At 53.4% G+C, this 17,469-nt stretch overlaps 1 protein-coding gene across 1 annotated transcript in view; it reads right to left on the bottom strand.

The window, feature by feature from the left end:
* The window catches only part of EPHA8 (EPH receptor A8), a 44,280-nt gene that overhangs the window by 4,416 nt on the left and 22,395 nt on the right, over positions 1-17,469 (bottom strand). The window contains exons 4-9 of the mRNA XM_011358025.1: positions 10,585-10,740; positions 8,268-8,603; positions 3,640-3,764; positions 3,397-3,559; positions 2,032-2,125; positions 683-750 (exon numbers count right to left, since the gene is read on the bottom strand). Coding sequence (XP_011356327.1) covers positions 683-750; positions 2,032-2,125; positions 3,397-3,559; positions 3,640-3,764; positions 8,268-8,603; positions 10,585-10,740 — 942 coding nt within the window. The remainder of the gene's footprint in view (positions 1-682; positions 751-2,031; positions 2,126-3,396; positions 3,560-3,639; positions 3,765-8,267; positions 8,604-10,584; positions 10,741-17,469) is intronic.

Below are 17,469 nucleotides of genomic sequence, written 5' to 3'. Positions count from 1 at the left end.
CGAGTTCTTGCCAAGTGAAAGAAGGGTCTCTATGGACTAGCTCTGGAGTCTCTAGGAAACTTTGGGGTCTCCAGTGAGTTTGGAGCATGTCTGTCATTTTCTAGAGTCCTTAAGATCTTTCTAAATTGTTCTGAGGCAGGAATGTGGCAAAAAAGATTTCATCACAAGTGTCAAACTAATTGAAAGTGGTTCCCTAGATGACTGTGTTAAAGATTCTGAGGCTGCATTCGGGCTCAATGGGAATTGGTACCATGACTGAGACAAATGTCTACATGAGCACGGAAGTAGGGTGTGGAGGTAGGGAGCCCCACATTTGCCTTGTTTTCTGGGGTCTCTGCAGGGTCCTGAAAAACCGTAGCGGGATTCTTGTCCAAGAGTCTATGAACCTGCCTCCAATATTGTATGCAAAACTGTGTATAAGCGCACACATTTATGCATTTCCCTGGGGAGAGGGTCTCTAGCATTTTCAGTGGGGTCTGCGACTCAGGAAAGGTGAACAGCATGGCACTTTTGGGGTCTCAGGTCTCTGTGACATTCTGCTGTCTATCTCTAGAGTCCGAGTCTCTATTTCTGGGGCTCTGGTCTTTTCTGTGAGCACCTTTCTCCTTCCCAGCCCCAGACTAGCACTGGTTCCCACTGCGACCTCCTCTTTGCTCTCAGATCCCTGGGCCCCGGCACTCACCCTGCCCATTCTGATAGTGCATCTTCTCCTCGTCTGAGTCCTGGAAGGCCTTGCTGTAGCCACAGTGCCTGTGGAGCATGTGCATGGCTCTGCCTGAGGCCAGACCTCTCTAGCCCCAGCGCTGACCCCATTCAGGGACAAGCGAGGACTCCTCCCCTGTCCTCTCCTTCCCCCTTCGGGTCAGCACGTGTCACCCCAGCCCCTGCCCCTGCTGCAGGGAGTCCCCACCCTCAGGCTCTCGACCCAGTTGAACGGTGACATCCTTGATATTTATATAACACTTCACAATTTGCAAAGTTGAGTTGCTTGGTCTTCACGAAAAGTCTATGGGTTATTAGCCCCATTTTACATGACACTATGCCTGGTAGAGGGGTTGAGAGCCGAGGCTTCTGATGCCAGCTCTGCTGTATGACTTTGGCAAACCCCTCTCTTCCCTTCTCTGGGCCTCAGTTTCTCCATCTATTGGATGATCCTTCTGGTTCTTGCTGTCTGGGATCCTAAGCCCACATGAGCACAATGTCCCATCTCTACCTCCTCTGGAATGGAGGGGGAGAGGAGAGAGTGACTAAGAGCATAGTGTTTCGTTTTGACAGACCTGGGTTCAAGTTCCAGTTTTGGCATCTATTTGGCAAATGGCCTAACCTCTCTGATCTCCAGTTTACTCACCTGCAAAATGAGGTCAGAATCTCTACATCACTGGAGTGTCATTAGGATTAAATGAGATGGAGGTGGTTGTGTTGAAGAGAGACCCAGTGGGACTGGCTGGTGGATAGATGTGGCATGAGAAAGAGTCAAGGGTGACAACTTCAGTTTGGGACTTGAGTTTCCCCATGAACTATGGTGCCATGTCCTAAGATGGGGGGCCTGAGGGAGGTGCAAGTTCGGGGTAGGGGTTGCTTGTCTAAAACACATCCAAATAGAGATGGAAGTGGGCAGCTGGACCTCAGGGGAGTGGTCTGTGCTGGTGACATAAATATGGGAATGTCAGCATGAAAATGGAATCCAAAACTGTGAGACCTGAGAAGGTCACTCAGAAAAGATGGACCAGGGAAAATAGGAAAGAGAGGAGGGATGGGGATGTGCCCAGGGTCCCCCAGCCTTTAGAGGTTGTTTGGAAAGGAGGCACTGGCAGAGATGGACAGGCCAGACAGGTGGACAAATAATGGCTTGGGATGGGGGTGGCAGGCCAGGACATGGAAGGCAAGAGAAGAATGTCTCTTCCAAGAAGGAAAAAAGAAGAACAGGTGCATCTGTAAGTAAGCCCAGCCCCGGGCACAGGGCTGAGGACAGGCAGGAGACACAGCGCTCCAGGAGAAGGGCTGGGGTGGCTGGGGCCCACGACCACCCACCTCTTCTTGCAGATGAGCAGGAGGAGAAGCGTGACCAGGCCCGTGATGAGTGTCAGGCAGATCCAGACGATGGTCCGGGTGTCGTAGCGGGGCCCTGCAGGGGTGAACCGGGGCGGGTGGGGGACAGTGGCGGGGGGGATGCAGCCTCTCAGCCCTGGCCTCAGGCCCACGGCTCCGGTGGCCCTCCGAGGCCTGGCGGGCAGCCATGAGCCAGCCCAGAGTCAGGGCACAGGCCACCGCTTCCTCTGACCCCACCTGCCCTCTACTAAGCTTCCCCTTCAAGACCCTGCTGGTGTCCCAACATGGTGCCACCACTTCCTGGGGCTGTGTGACCTGGAGAGAGGTGCTGGACTTCTCTGAGCCTCTATTTTCTCACATGTAATATTAGTCAAAAAGTGCCCATCTTGCCTGTTATTTAACAGGAACGTAGCTGAATTTGCCAAGAATTGCATATTTCAGTCTCAATTAACCTTCCCACATCCCTTCCAGGGGTAGCCCAGTATTAGCTTCCATTTTCAGATAAGAAAACAGAGGCTCTGACTCAAGGCCACACAGTACATGGGATGGACCCAGGCAGCATTCTTACCCCGCTGGGCAGTCTCAATGTGGTATGGGACCTAGGAGCACTCGAGACACACGAGCATTGAGGGAGTGCAGGTGAGCAGGGTCTTTAACTCAGCCTTGAACCCACTATCCTGGTACCACCCCCTAGAGGGTGCTGAGTATAAGAAAAGACCTGAGTTGGATGGAGATGGGAGTAGGGGGTGCTTAAGCTTGAATGTGCCTCAGAATCACCCTGAGGGCTTGATAAAACCTAAATAGCTGGGCCCCACGCCCAAGGTTTCTGATTCAGAAGGTCTGGGGTGGGGCCTGAGAATCAGCATTTCTGACAGGTCCCTGGTGCTGCTGATGCTGCTGGTCCTGGACTACACTGAGGCCGAGGGCAGGACCCTACAGGGGTGAGGGGCACAGAATTACGGCTGCTTTGCTGGGTCACCTCAGGCAATTCACTTTACTGCTCCGACCTTCATTTACCTTGTCTGTAAAATAGGGATGTGGATAATGCTGACTCTCTCGTAGGGTCTCTGGGATGAGGATAAGGCTTTCCTGCTAGCAAAGGGCATCATGATGCCCCAAGTCTCACTGATATTCAGTAAAAGCCAGCTTTTATGGGCTTTTATGTTATATGCTCAGTTGCCTTGGGCAAGTCACTTTCCTTCTCTGAGCCTCGGTTTTGTTCAGCTGCAAAAATGCTGATCCAGCACAGGCACCAGCCCAGCACGTGCTAGTTCCCTTCTTCTGAGCACACAGGTCTGGCACCTGGCCTGGCCCAGCTCCCTTGCCCTCCCCGCTCCCTGCACTCACGGGGTTTCCCGGTCTCCACCTCCATGGCCTGGCTGAAACGGCCGCAGCCTGCCGAGGTGCGGGCTCGGACCTGGAACACATAGCGGGTGCCCGGCTTGAGGCCTGAGACGGTGGCCCTGGTGGTGACAGCCTTGAGGGTGGAGTAGCTCTGCATCTCCTTGTCCTGTCCACAGAAGGGGCAGTCAGCTGAGGGGACCCCTGCCTGGTTCCCCTCCTGCTTCCTCCCTCCCTGAGGGGTGGTACCTTCTCATAGTACTTGATCTCATACTCCAAGATGATGCCGTTGGGCTGTTCAGGCTCCTGCCACAGCAGAGAGACGCTGGTCTGCCCTGCCCGCTCCTGGCGGATCACCACCACCTGGGATGGGGCTAGGGGAGGGAGGCCGGCTGCAGTCAGATGAGTGAATGAGTGAAAATCGGGGCTGGCCTCTGTCCTACTCCTTCTCAGGCCCTGCTTGTTAACTATCCTGCCTCTGCCCCGCTGGTCCTCCTGGAAAATCACAGGCTGCTGCCCTGGTCAGTCATCTGGAGTCTACACAGCCTGCCCCTGGCCTGGGATGCTGGGCTGGCTTGACTCAGACAAGGCCTAATGGCCCCAGCTTTCGCTGCTTCCTTCTTCTCCTCTCTGGCTGGGTCTCTCCACTGGAAGGGCAGCCCCTCGCCAGCCCCAGCGAGCAGACTCTCTTGTCCACCCTGGGGTCTCATCATCTGATGTCTCTATCTCCATGTCTCCCACCCCCAGCCCACCATGGAGCAGCTTTCGGGAATGCTTGAGGAAGGAGGAAGGGAGGGGATGAATCGAAGGAACCCATACTCTCACTGCTGGGTTTGGAGGTACGAGTGGGGCAGCTCTGGAAATGTAGGGAAGGGACATGAGCAGAGCCTGGACCATTCGGCTCAGGTGTTCTCGAAGTCACACGAGGCCACCTATTTGCCTCTCACTCATTGACAGATGCACCCGTTCTCTCATTCATCCTTTCCCTCCCTGTGTCCTGCAGGTCACAGATTACCCATAAGGCCAGTCTGCTGCAAAGTGTCAGACAGAGACCCAGTCGCAGCCTAACAGGAAGTGCCCGCCCTGCGGCGACTCCCTTTTCCCTGCTCCTCTAGCCTGCAGGCCTCCTCTTCCCGCTCTGCTCAGCCTGCTCCCTGCACCTCCCATGTTCCCTACCTGCCCCAAGTGGCCAGCTCTTGCCTCATATCTAGGCGTCCTGTCACCCCAGCTTGCCTGGGAATCCCCTGAAGGCAGGGACCACACATAGTAGGTGCCCAATAAATGCTGTGGATGACTTTGATGTGAAAAATTAAGAAGCAACTCCAGAGTTAAGTTGGAGAGAGTGGTACAGGAGAGGTCCCACAGACTGGGACTTAGGTCATAACCCAACTCCTTTCTTGCTGTCTGGGACCATCACTGTCTCATGGCTGCAGCTTCTCCATCCAGAGGGCAGCTAAGCTTGTGGACGCCCTCTGCCAGGAAGAGGTGAGGATCAGAAGAGACCATTGTATGCAAGGGACACAGAGGGAGCCAGGAACACTAAAGCCTCTTAAAAATGAAGAAATTTCCAAGGCAAGAGGTGTGAGTGGGGCAGACACAGAGGGAGACCAGGGGTCAGAGGTGGGAGAGAAATGGGCATGGACACCAGAGGGGGCTCCGGGGAAAGAGGGGGTTGTGGAGGAGAGGGGAGAGGTCAGGGTGGAGCAAGCAGTCTCTGAGGACAAACCTCAACCGTTTGCTCAGGGCTGTTGTCTGCCCCAAAGCCCCAGCCCAGAGCTAAGTAACTAAGAAAAATCAATGCGTGATTACAGGTTGGTGAAATGCCGTGAAAGACATGAAGAGGGTGTTGTGATGGAGAGGACCTTCCACAGGGGTCTGGAGGGAACTGGGCCATTTCACCCGGGGTGAGGAGGCCAGCTGAGCTCAGGACTGAAGGGGCCAGCCATGGGAATGCCACAGGGAGGAGCATGTCATTGCAATGGAGAAGCAAGGCCAAGGCCCAGGGAGAGGCAGGGCTTGGCGTGCTCAGGATGAGGACCAGAGGCCAGTGTGGCGGGAAGGGAGGGAGCCAGGTGAGAGTGGACAGGGAAAGGCTGGAGAGGCGGGCAGGATTGGGCCACATGGGTCCCAGTGGGCCCGGGAGAGTCTGAATTGTATGTGAGCTCAGGCTGAAATTGTTAAAGGGCTTATGTATGACCTGATCGCACATTCCTTTTTAAATTAAATTCACTGGGTAACATTGGTTAATAACATTATATGAATTTAGGCAACCAACTGAATGGAAAAAGATATTTGCAAACGATACCTCCAATAGGGGCTAATACCCAAAATATATAAAGAACTCATACAACTCAACAACAACAAAAAAACAAACAATCTGATTTAAAATGGGCAGAAGACCTGAATAGATAATTGTGCAAGGAGGACATACAGAGAGATGGCCAACAGATATATAAAAAGATATTCGGCATCACTAATTACAAGGGAAATGTAAATTAAAACCACAATGGGATACTTGTTTATATGGCTATTAATAATAAAACAAGAAATAACAAGTATTGGAGAGGATATGGAGAAAAGGGAATCCTCACATTTTTAAAGCTTACTCAGGATGTGGTGTGAGAACCAATTACAGGGCAAGGTGGGAGGGGGCTCCTGTAGTTGCCTAGGCAACACATGATCGGAACATGGATGGTGCTATGGATATAACTGTGTCTTCTCACACCCACCCCACCAAATTCATATACTGAAGCCCTAACCCCCAGCATGATAATAATTGGAGCTGGGACCTCAGGGAGATAATTAGGTTTAGATGAGGTTGGGAGGGTGGGCCCCTCATGGTGGGATTTCTGCCTTTATAAAAAAAAGACACCAGAGAATTCTCTCTCTTCTCTCCTTTCTCTCTCTCTCTCTCTCTGCCATGTGAGGACACATCAAGAAAGCAGCTATCTATAAGCCAAGAAGAGGGTTCTCACCAGGAACGAATCAACCAGCGCCTTGATCTTGGACTTCCAGCAATAAATTTCTGTGGTTTAAGCCACCAGTTGATGGTATTTTGTTCTGCAGCCTGAGCACACGAAGTCAGATGGAGTTTTGGTGGGGAGACTGAGTGTAGAGATGGTCATGCTGACGGGAAACCCAGTAAGACTGGCTGGCGGATGACCGTGGCATGAGCGAGAGAGAGTCGAGGATGACAACTTGGGTTTGGGGCTTAAGCAACCCCATGAACCATGGTACCATGTCCTAATGTGGGCGGCCTGTGGGAAGCGCAGGTTTGGGAGGTGCTGTTCATTTAGCACACATCCATGGGAGTGGACAGCTGGACCTCAGTGGGGAGGTCTGCTCCGGTGGCATAAATTTGGGGATGTCAGCATCAAAGGAGAATCAAAGCTGTGAGCCTTGATAAGACCACTTAGAAAAGATAGACCTGGGTAAACAGGAAAGAGAGGAGGGTCTAGGAAGAGCCCGGGTCTTTCAGCCTTCGGAGGTTGTTTAGAGACAAGGGGCCGGCAGAGATGGAGACAGAAAATGGGGGGCTGGGGGGGCGTGGCCCAGCACACGGAAGGCAAGATAAAAGTGTCCCTTCCAAGAAGGGGGAAAGAAGAACAGGGAGAGAAGTGTCCACGCCACCTGGGGCTGCTGAGTTTCTATAGACAGGTGGGGAAGGGCGCCTAACTGGAGTCGCTGGAGGAGGCCCAGCGAGCTGAGGATGCAGATGCAGCTGCTCAGAAGCCCTTTCAGGAAGTTTTCATGTGAAGAGAGATGGCCCGGGGCTGGAAGGGAGCGTGGGGTCAGGGGAGGGTTTTTCTTTTAAATTATGGAGCGTATTGAATGGTGTCTGAATGCCACTGGCTTCTCTGCTTCGCCCTCCACCACCGACCAGCTAAACACCCGTGTCAGTCACCTCAGCCACTGGGGTTAAGTCAGGGCCCTGAGCACCGGGCACAGAAGTCTGCTCCTCATTATGTCACCAACACTGAGTACAGAGCTTTGTTTTTAGTGGGCTTTCCATAAATGCTGGTTGAATGAGAGTCTCTTGAATGGAGGAAGTTCTGGCATCAGAGTGAGGGTGCCCTAGGCTCAGAGAAGGGAGGCCTGTTTCACTTGGGAGTGAGAGAGACCTGGGTTCGAATTAACTCTGTCACTTCCTATACAGAGACACTGGGTGGCACTCTGCACCTCGGTTTCCTTATCTGTGACGTGATGGGAATGGTGTCTGCTGGGCCTGTGTGGTGTGGGGAGGAGACAGGGTGAGGAGCTGTAGGGGTCCAGGGTGAGTACCAGGATGGCTGTTCACAGGGAGCTGCCTTGGTGGGCTCTTAGGTCAGGCTTTCACCTGTCAGGCAGGACCCACCAAAATTTGGAAAGAAAGAGGTTCCACGGGCTAAATTTAGCCCAACAACTGGCTAGAAACAGAAAAATGGCTGGCTGTTGTCCAAACCAGTGAGACCAAATCCATCCTGGGCAGTAGTGGCAGCTGTTCTGGAAAATGATAATCAGAGTGATTTCTTTTTTTAATGACATTTATTGAGCATGTACCATGGGCCAGGTGCTGGGCTAAGCATTTTCATTTCCTTCCCTTAAGCCTTGTCACAGTACCTGAGGCAGCTACTATTAATTCCAGCACACCGGGGAGGAAACAGGCAGAGAGGGATCCAGGCCTGTAGTGGCCACAATCGCCTGCCTCTGTACTTTCTGGATCATAGGACATGTTCTATTTTTCTAAGGGAGCCTGTAGCTCCAGGTCCTAGTGAGGAGGGCAGGGCCAGAAGAGGCAGGCACTAGCCCAAAAGGCCACAGCAAGCCCGCGACAGTGCTCTGACACTTGGGAGGGCGAGGGGCCAGGGAAGTTGGGGGGACAGAGCGTCTCCGCCTACCTGCCTGGTTCGTGGTGATGTTGACGACTGCAGCCCGGCGGGGCTCGGGGCTCAGGTCAGACACACCGTTGACGGCCTCAATCCAGAAGGAGTAGTTCATGTGGGCCAGCAGGTTGGCCACCAGCAGGCTGGCCTGCACCAGGCTCGTCTGCTGGGGCACGAAGCGGGTGCCACTCCCGCATGTCTCGCAGTGGCCCAACGCCCAGGGGCAGCGGCGGCACACAGCATTGTAGGTGATGTCGCTGCGGCCCCCGGGGTCCAGGGGAGGGGCCCACTCCAGGGTCACAGATGTCCCATTCACACTGGAGATCAGGTTTACTGGTGCTGAGGGTGGCCCTGGGGAGCAAGGAATAACAGGTGGGGTGGAGGGTATTTATTTGGGCTGGTCCAGTCTCCCCCCGCCAGACCAGGGAATGGTTCTGGCACCTCCGTGATGTTTGGGGTTCCCTAAGGATAAAGTCACACCTACTCCATCCTCTGGAAGCTCCTCAAGGGTGGAGGCAGTGTCTCTGCCCTTACACTAGGACCACAGTGTCAGAGTCTGGGCACAGAAATCTACACCCCCTCCCCCGCACAGGACCACAGAGATCCTGGGGTTTGTGCTTCCCAAAGTTTTCATCCAGAGCCAGAGAGAGATGCACAGCCCTGGGGAGTGCCCATAGCAGCCACCAGGGTGTGAAATGCCTCAGTCATTTGTGTGTCCCATCTTTGCTCCTTAACTCCCTGTGCTCGAGCTCCGCCCCCCACCCAAAGCCCAGCAGGTGACCCCAACCCCGCCCCCACCCCTCTAGGCAGCACAAGGAGTTTAGAGAGAGGGGTGGGGCTGAGGTAGTCCCATGAGGGTGGAGATTTGAGCCAGGAGGGCCTGGGGGCTATGGAGACCCCTGGGCCTCAGAATTCCAACTCTCAGAATCCCAGGGAGGCAATCTTACATCTTAAGAAAACAGAACTGTAGAATCTCAGAATCATAGAGAGTCTTAAAAGCTGAAGGGTATGGAATACTAAAAGCCCAGCCTTTTACAGTCTTAAGATTTTTAGAACCTGAATTGTGAATTTGGAGAGAAACTAGAGTCCAGCCAGCTGCGTGCGAATGTTCAGGACCTAGCGCCAGGCTCGCCTGGTCGAGGAGTCCATAGCTGTTACCATATCGCTCAGCCATCCTTTGTGCCCTGGCAGTTCACACGTGGGGAAATGTACGGAGGGAGGGATGGAGTGTGTGTGTGTGTGTGTGTGTGTGTGTGTGTGTGTGTGTGTGTGGTGTGAATATACATGGGCCCTCACTTGCTATGTGCACGTGCAGAGAGCCTGGGGCTGCGTCGTGATGGAGGTGGCGGGGTAGATGGAAAGATGAGGACCCCTCACTCTACCACAAGAGCCCAGAGCTGGCAAATGGGGTGAGCTGAGCTGACTGCAGCCCCTCCCCAGTTAGGATGGGAGGGTGAGGCCCTTTCACGCCAGGGGACAGAAGGCAATGCAGAAACTGTTGCAGCAGAAAGCCCAAACAGTCATATAGACCTGCAGGCTCAGCGTCAGACATCCTCGGAGTCCCCTCAGGTACCCAGAGCATGCACGCATGCAACCACACCTGCTCCAGGCACACACCTCCCTTGCAGGGCCAGGCGTGCACATGCTGAGCTCACAAGGCATGTTCATCAAGCTCTATGGGGACTTAGGAGTCCCCTACAGGTAGTCGATGTGAACGCACATGTGTGTAAATGCCCTCTTAAGAATCCTTTACATATGTGTGCACAAATACTTGCACACTCACACTCAGGCATACAGATACTATGCAGGCATCTTCTGTAGGAGCAGCTGCTGACACAAACGCACAATCACTGTAAGCGTCCAGGGCACACACGGAATCAGACATGCATGTCGTCATCCAAGCAGGCAGCCATACGCACTCCATATAAATACTCATGCACACACACAGCAGCTCCAACCAATTCATCAAGGATGATGGTGCTGGAGGGCTCCTCTGACACCCCTCTTGCCTCATGGGTGAACCCCCAGCTTAAGATGACCAGAGCCACCCAGTGCTGAGAAGGACAGGAGTCAGCTCTCACCTGCCCTCTGAAGCAGAGAGGGGAGACCAAAGGAGGGAAAGATGGCAGGTGACCTATGACAAGAAACTGGGAGGTCAAGGCCACCACTGAGGGGTTAGTCACCTCCCACGCCAGACTGCCCTTGACCCAGGAGAGCCACCTTGCCCTGCCTTGTCTGCAGAGTACTGGCTCCCTACAGCTTGTGGGACTGAGCACAAGGTCCTGGCCCAGTCTTAGCCTCGAGGGCTCTGGGGTCCAGGGCTGGTACTCACGTGTGCAGGCTGCAGATGGTGGGTCTAGGGCTGCACGGTAGTAGCTGAGGTCACAGCGGCAGGTCTGGGCGGCGGGGGCTGCAGAGTGACTGTGGGAAGGGCAGCGCGCACAGAGCTGGTCCCCAGGGGCCGATTTGTAGAAGCCTAGCTCACAGGCTGTGGAAGAGAAGGTGGCTGTAGGTAAGCCGGCCGGGCCACTGTGGGGGGCCTCGAGGACAGCTCTTACTTTGACCCAGGGCTTCCTGGGGGTAGTCCCCCGAGGGACAGAGGTGCAGACCTTCAGAATCACCCAGTCCTCTTCTCATGTGCACAGGGAGAGACTAAAGCAGAGAGGACCTGTGACTTACTCAGGGTTGTACAGCAAGTTGAGAGCACAGCTGAGGCTGTAACTCTGACACCTGAGTCCAAGCCCCAAAGTTAGCACCGGGAAGAGCCTCTCCTCCAACAGCCCCTCTTGCCAAGACCCCATCTCCTGCCTGATTCTGTTCTTCACAGGACACTGGCCTTGAGTGAGACACCAGCCTCCGGGGTAGGGGCCAAGAGGCTAAGAATCAAAAGGGAGACAAAACCCCAGGGATGTCATTTGGGTGAGACGTGAAAGCTGGACAGAGAATGGGGGTGGTGGAAATGTGCCCGGAAAAGAGACACATGTGATAAGAGTGGGGGTCGGGGCTGGGGAGTGGGGTGGGAGTCTGTTTTATAAGCTTCCTATGCAATGCTAACCATTCAGAAATTGCAGGCCCCCTACTCCTCCCAGATCCAATGTCACTGTCACCGTGGCTGGGACCGACTTGACTCATATTTGGACCTTTCTCCTGCCTCTGCCTCACGTCACACCTGTATGACTGCAGCAGCCTCCACACCCAGCCTTCAGTCCTGCCTCCCCAATCCCAGAGGTTGGTGTGTTCACTATTCATTCTGCCTGCGTCCGTGAGCACCTGCTCTGTGCCAGGCACTGATCTGGGGGCTGGAGACATAGCCACGAACAAAATCCACAGTCTCTGCCCTCAAGAGTGGCATTTTAGAGGAGGGAATATGCAATCCAAAGGCCGTGATCATTTCCAGGAAGGAAATAGAGAGGATGATTTGGCGAAGGGTAAATTTGGCAAAGGGAGCTACCTCCCCCTCCCACTTCCTTGAGGAGACAATACTTGAACTGTGGCCTAAAGGGCAAGAATGAGTCAGCCATGTAGGGAGTAGGTTGAGGGACTCCCTAAAATGACACCTCTGTCACTGCCAGTTCAAACCCCATGGGCTCCCCACGGCCTGAGCAATAAAGCCTGGCATTCAAAGCCTTCCCTGCAGTCGCCATCAGCGCCACCTCTCGCTCTCCATCCTGAGCTAAAGGACTGGTCATTCCCTACAACGAGCAGGTTGTGTCCTCCCTCGGGGCCTTTGCACGTGCTCTGTGTGTGTGCGTGTATGTGTGTGTGTGAGCTTTCTTCCTGGGATGTCTTTTCTTCTTTGTCGACCTGTAGAATTCTTTCAAGATTCATTTTAATGATCCTTATGAGGAAGCCTTTCTAGACCTCTCGGCATGCACACACACGCGTGCGCACGCACGCACGCACGCACGCACACACACACACACACACAGATGACAACTCCCCTCTCTACTTCTGCAGTCCTTGCTCAGTCTCATCACCTGCAACACTATGGCTGTGTTTGTCTGTGTATCTGACTCTCCGCCTAGACCAGAAGGCCCCTGTGTACAGGTCCTTGTGAATAAGGCCCTAGGTCTGTTGCATTCATCTCAAAGTTCCTAGTGTCTGGCTCCGAAGTTTCCAGTGCCGGTGGGAGTTTTCGAAGTGGGCTAACCCCACCATTATCTGCTCTGGGTAGAGAGAGACCCCGGGGGTTCAAGAGGACCAAATGCCAGCCATCCAGCCAGCCAGCTCCCAGCTCCACCCATGGGACTGAACTTCTGTGTAATAGGGACCACCAGGAAGCTCCCTGGAGTCTTTCTCCACTAAGCCCTATTCTGAAAAACTCAATGCTTGAGAGAAGCTTCATTTGAAAAGATATCATGTCATATTTTTAAAAAATTACATTCTTTATTATAATAGCTCAAATCAGGTTAATTTGTAAAATTCTGCTAACTTGAGAGAAAACCTGAAATCGGGTGAAACGAGAATGTCTTTAAATTGCTTCAGAGACTCAGAGTCCGTAGAGCCGAAAGGGGCTTCTAGGTTGAGGAGTCGAGGAAAATGTGCCCGGGTTTTGAGATATCTTCCCTCTCCCCCTTTCCCCAGGTGGTCCCAAGAGGGCTCAGTTCTGACTGGGGCTGGGAGATGGGAGTTGTGGGGGCCTTTAACTGACACACTGTGATCTTGCCTCCTCTTCCTAGAAGCCCCCCAGGAGGTCCAGTCTGGAGCACAGCCTAAGAGCTTCCTTCTGAGCCCAGGAAGCAGGTTCTGCACTTGGTCAGCAAATCGTTGTTGAATCCGTTGTTGAACTGAATGACAGTCACCCTCACCATAATAATCGGACCCATGTCGATTAGTGTCTCAGGGACTGTTTGCTTGTTTCGTCTCTTATTTATTCCTTCACCCAAATTTATTGAGCTTCTATAGACCCGAGCTAAATAGGAGCTGGTCCTGCTCTCAAGGAGCTTTCAGAGCAGTGAGGGTCAGACAAGCACACATGTGGTGACATCTTGGTGTGATGGGCAGCACGAAGCAGCACACGACAGCCCTCATTCCCCCAGCCCTGACTGTCCAGAGTTCACCTAGTCCTTGTCAGCTTAGAGCAAGCCATGGGAGCAGGCTGCCAGGTTCCTTTTTCTATCTCACCCTTAACCCTTGGCTGAGTGACGCTGGGCAAGTTGCTGGGCCTCAGTTTCCTCATCTGTAAAATGGGGGCTCCTAGGGCTGCTGTAAGGATGACATGAGTGAATATACATGAATTCATGCCAGGACAGTGACTGGCTCTTATTACAATTCTATAGTCAGAATTAATACATCTGTTTGGCAGAGAGAAAACAGAAGCTTGGAGAACTTGAGTGCCATGCCCTGGGGTCCCCTCAAGCCAGAATGCAAACTCAGAGGGGGAAGCTTCTGGAGCCAGGGTCTTTCCCTCACCAGCCTCTCAACGCCCGTCCAGGGTGTCGCAATGGCTTCCCCGCATGCCGCCGCTTACCGGCGGGTGGTTGTCACAAGCACCACTAATACCCATATGGCTCTAACGTGTCAAGGCCAGATTAATCCGCACAATGAAATAAAATAATCTTTAATAAGAATACTAATCACCAGGCCTCGGGGAGCCCCACGACCTGGAGGCAGAGCTGGAAATTAATGGCTGAGACAGATGGAGCAGCTCTGGGCTGAGGCCTGGCCCTGCCCGGCACCCCAGGCGCTTCCGGAGTCTGTGTGCACCGTGTTGGGCGGTGGGCCAGGAGGGGCTCCTGCCCTTGCCCAGGCCGCCTGTCAGGCCGGCAGCTGCCAGAGGCCCTGGCCACCTCTCTCCGCTCCCCCATGAAGAGCTCGAGATTTGACAAATAAGGTGTCTGCCAGTGTACGACCAAAGGAAATTAATTCTAACTCAGATTTTAAACACAGTCATGAGGCAAAAGAGCTCGCTGTTCATGCTCCTCCTTCAAAATGAGACTCTGATATTTATAGAAAGATGATTAGGGCCTCGGAGGGTGATTTATATTCAGTGTCCAGGTGACAGGAAGGACAGCGACTGGGACTTCAGACACTAGGCTGCTGCTCCACTGGGTGATGTTCTGAGAGGTCCTTCTCCTCTCTGAAGTGAGGGGGTGGGGAGTGCAGCCAGGTATGGGGAGAGGTCCCTGGGGCAGGAACTGTGAGGCTTGGAGAGCTTTCTGGTCGCAAAGTTAGGAGATTTGGGATTCGATCATCCACTCCTACCTGTGTGCCCTTGGGCCAGTAGCTTCAGCTCTCTGGGCCTTCATTTCCCCAGTGGTACGCTGAACTAGCTCTGCATGGCTCTGGTGTTCTTCTGTGGGTCCCTGAAGCCTGCACTAAGGCTTCTAAAGAGCCCTGTGACCGGGTAGCTCCCCACTCCTGGGCTTTCTAATCAATTCTGTAAAATCGAGTGCTGACAGCTACTTCTGAGGAGCCCCATGAGGGCGAAACCAGCGAGATGGGAACCGGAGGCCGGGAGGCGGCTGTCACTGTGAGCCTGGCTCTGCTGCAGGGCTGAGCACTGGATCCTTTCCATCACTAGAAGGAGAGGTGGGTGGTGCTCAGGGCTGAGCAAGTCAGAACCTCTGTCTCAGCCTTTTCTCTCAACTGTGTGTTCAGAGAACAGTCCGACGGAAAAGGCCAGGGGCCCCATTCAGGTTGGGCGAGGGGGTGGGCTGCAGCTCTGAGAGGACCCCCTTCAAGTAGCCCAGGAAAGGCACCCCCAGAGGTCCCAGCTTCTGGTTGGCCCCCATCCTCCCCACTCTCAGGCTACCCAAGGAGAGGGTGGGGATGGGGGACATTGGCTCGGGGCTCCCATCTGTGGACCTCAGTGCTGGATCGGTGCTGCTTCCTCAAAGGTTACGCAATCACAGAAGCCCACCACAGGGCTGAGAAAAGTCTCTCTCCATGTCACTGAAAACTGGCATTCTGCCCTTAAACTTCATTTCCTGCAGGGCACTATGAATTTATATTTTTTATTAAACCTGTAATTATCTTGCAACTGGCATAATTGTGCTGTACTGTGATTTAAATGTAAAATTCAAAATATGCTGCAATTCCCTAATGCTTTGGCATTTTTCTTTTTATTATTTTTTATTAACGTGCCAGCAGTGTCAGGAAATGGGAGTGGCCTTGGCCTCTCCCAACCCCAGGAGATTCCACTGCTCAGGCCTTGAGGATTCTACCAAGACCCTTGCCCTTGACATGCTGTGAAACTTTGGGCAAGATGCATTCCCTCTCTGGGCTTCGCTTCCTGCCTCTGTCAGACATGGAGCTGGAACAGTTCCCAAGACCTCTGAGCAAAGCTCCAACCCTAAAGTCAGGAGGACCAGTCTCCCACCTACGGACAAGTGTCTCAGTACACTCTGGACAAACAAGTGACTTGCTGTGCTCGCTGGCTGAATGCAGAGTTGGGGGCAGCTGCTGACCTTGGGCAAATATCCACCAGCCGGTGTACCAGTTACTGTCTGAATGTCACTCAGGGCGGAGGGAAGAGGGCTTTGTAGACAGAGGAAGCAGCTCCGGGCTCTGGAGTAAGACAACCTGAGATCAGATCCCTACTCTGTGACTTCGGTTGAGGGGGCTCGTTTTCCCACATGAGTATGATGGGGATATGATACCTACTTTAGAGGACTAATGTAAGGATGAGAAATTACGTGAGCTCCCTGAAGGCAGGGACATCCTTGTGCCTATATCCCTAGAACCTGGGACACAGTAGATGCTCAACAGAACAAGTAACTGACACGATGTGTAAGAGGTGCTTATTAAAGTGCCTAGGACACGGCAAACACTTGGAAAATTGTTGCTATTATCCCCATCAGAATGAGAGGGTGTTGGGAGCTGGCTCTGGTGGGGCAAGTAGTCGAGGTGGGCCAGGGGTGGGTATAAAGCCTATGCCTGGCTTAGAACAAGACAAACCTGACCGGACACCCAGTTCCACCTCTCACCGGCTATGAGATCTCAGCAGGTGGTGCCACCTCCTAGGCCTCAGTTTCCCCATCTGTAAAATGGAATTATAATACCTGCTTTGCTATGATGAACCAATGAATTGTCGTGCGAGGAATCCCCTTGCAAGGCGTAAAGGCAGTAGTGCTGTCTGTTATTATTATTGCCCAGTCGGGAGTTGAGAAGTACAGGGATGTCTATGATAGGAACCAGGAGAGGCTGGAAGCCTGGGCAACCTGGCACACCAGGCCACAGAGGGTAGAACAAATCCAGAAACAGGCAAATGTCACAGAAGGTGCTTTAGAGTTTAAGGTCTAGGAGAGGGAAAGACAGAAGGTGCTTTAGAGTTTAAGGTCTAGGAGAGGGAAAGACTCATAGAAGTTGGGAGTGTGAAGAAAGGTTTCTTAAGGAAATCAGCTCCAGAGAGGGGCCAGAAAGGGCCTAGTGGCTGGATGAAAGATCCTGGCCCAGAGAATGACCTTGTGCATCACCTGAAATTGTCAGCCTGTGCCCTGATCAGTCCTGTGAGCACCGAGGGGCCTTTCCTGCCTGCTAGGGGCAGAGCGGTGGTGCTGAGGGGACCTGAAGTCCCCACTAACTGTGGCCTTGGGGCCTGTGTGGTAGCGGTGAGGACATTCCTGGTGGCTGACAGGGCTCCGTTCCCGTTTTCACTGAGGCTGTCTGGGGACTGGCCCCAGTCTCTCTGATCCCTGCATAAACGCATCCTCTTCCCCCAGGAGAACCAATGAGCCTAACAGCAGGCTTTACTGTGCTCTGAGTGGCTGATGTGCCATGTGCCCAGCCCCCAGAGGCCAAGGAAGGGCATAAGGCACGTAACCTGAGGTCTGGGCCTGGCTCTTGATCTCTAACATGGGAACCCTAGCACGTGCCACTCTATTTTGTGACCCGGGTGCCCTCAGTTGTCCTCCTTCACAAGGACCTCGGCTGTCTTCTCCCAGGTCCTTAGATAAGATCCGCCTGAACACAGGCAGGCTGCCTCAGGTGCCCTGCCCGCATACCTTCGAAATGGCCCTGTACTACACTCACTGCCCAGGGCCTGGTGCCACTTCCCTCCACGCGTAGGTTAGAGGCTTAGTGGTTTTGAGAACAGACTCTGGAGCCAGACTTCTGGGTTCAAAGCATAGCTCTGCCACTTCCTAGCCATGTGACCTTAGGAAGTTGCTCTGCCTCTCTGTGCCTCAGCCTCCTCATCTATAAAACCAGGATAACAGTAGTTTCTATTTCATAGAGTAGTTGTGGGGATTAAATGAGTTAATATGTGCAAAGTGCT

This window comes from Pteropus vampyrus, unplaced genomic scaffold, assembly GCF_000151845.1.
Source record: "Pteropus vampyrus isolate Shadow unplaced genomic scaffold, Pvam_2.0 Scaffold36, whole genome shotgun sequence".
In the NCBI taxonomy this organism is placed as follows: domain Eukaryota; kingdom Metazoa; phylum Chordata; class Mammalia; order Chiroptera; family Pteropodidae; genus Pteropus; species Pteropus vampyrus.
This window is presented reverse-complemented; position numbering and strand designations above follow the sequence as displayed.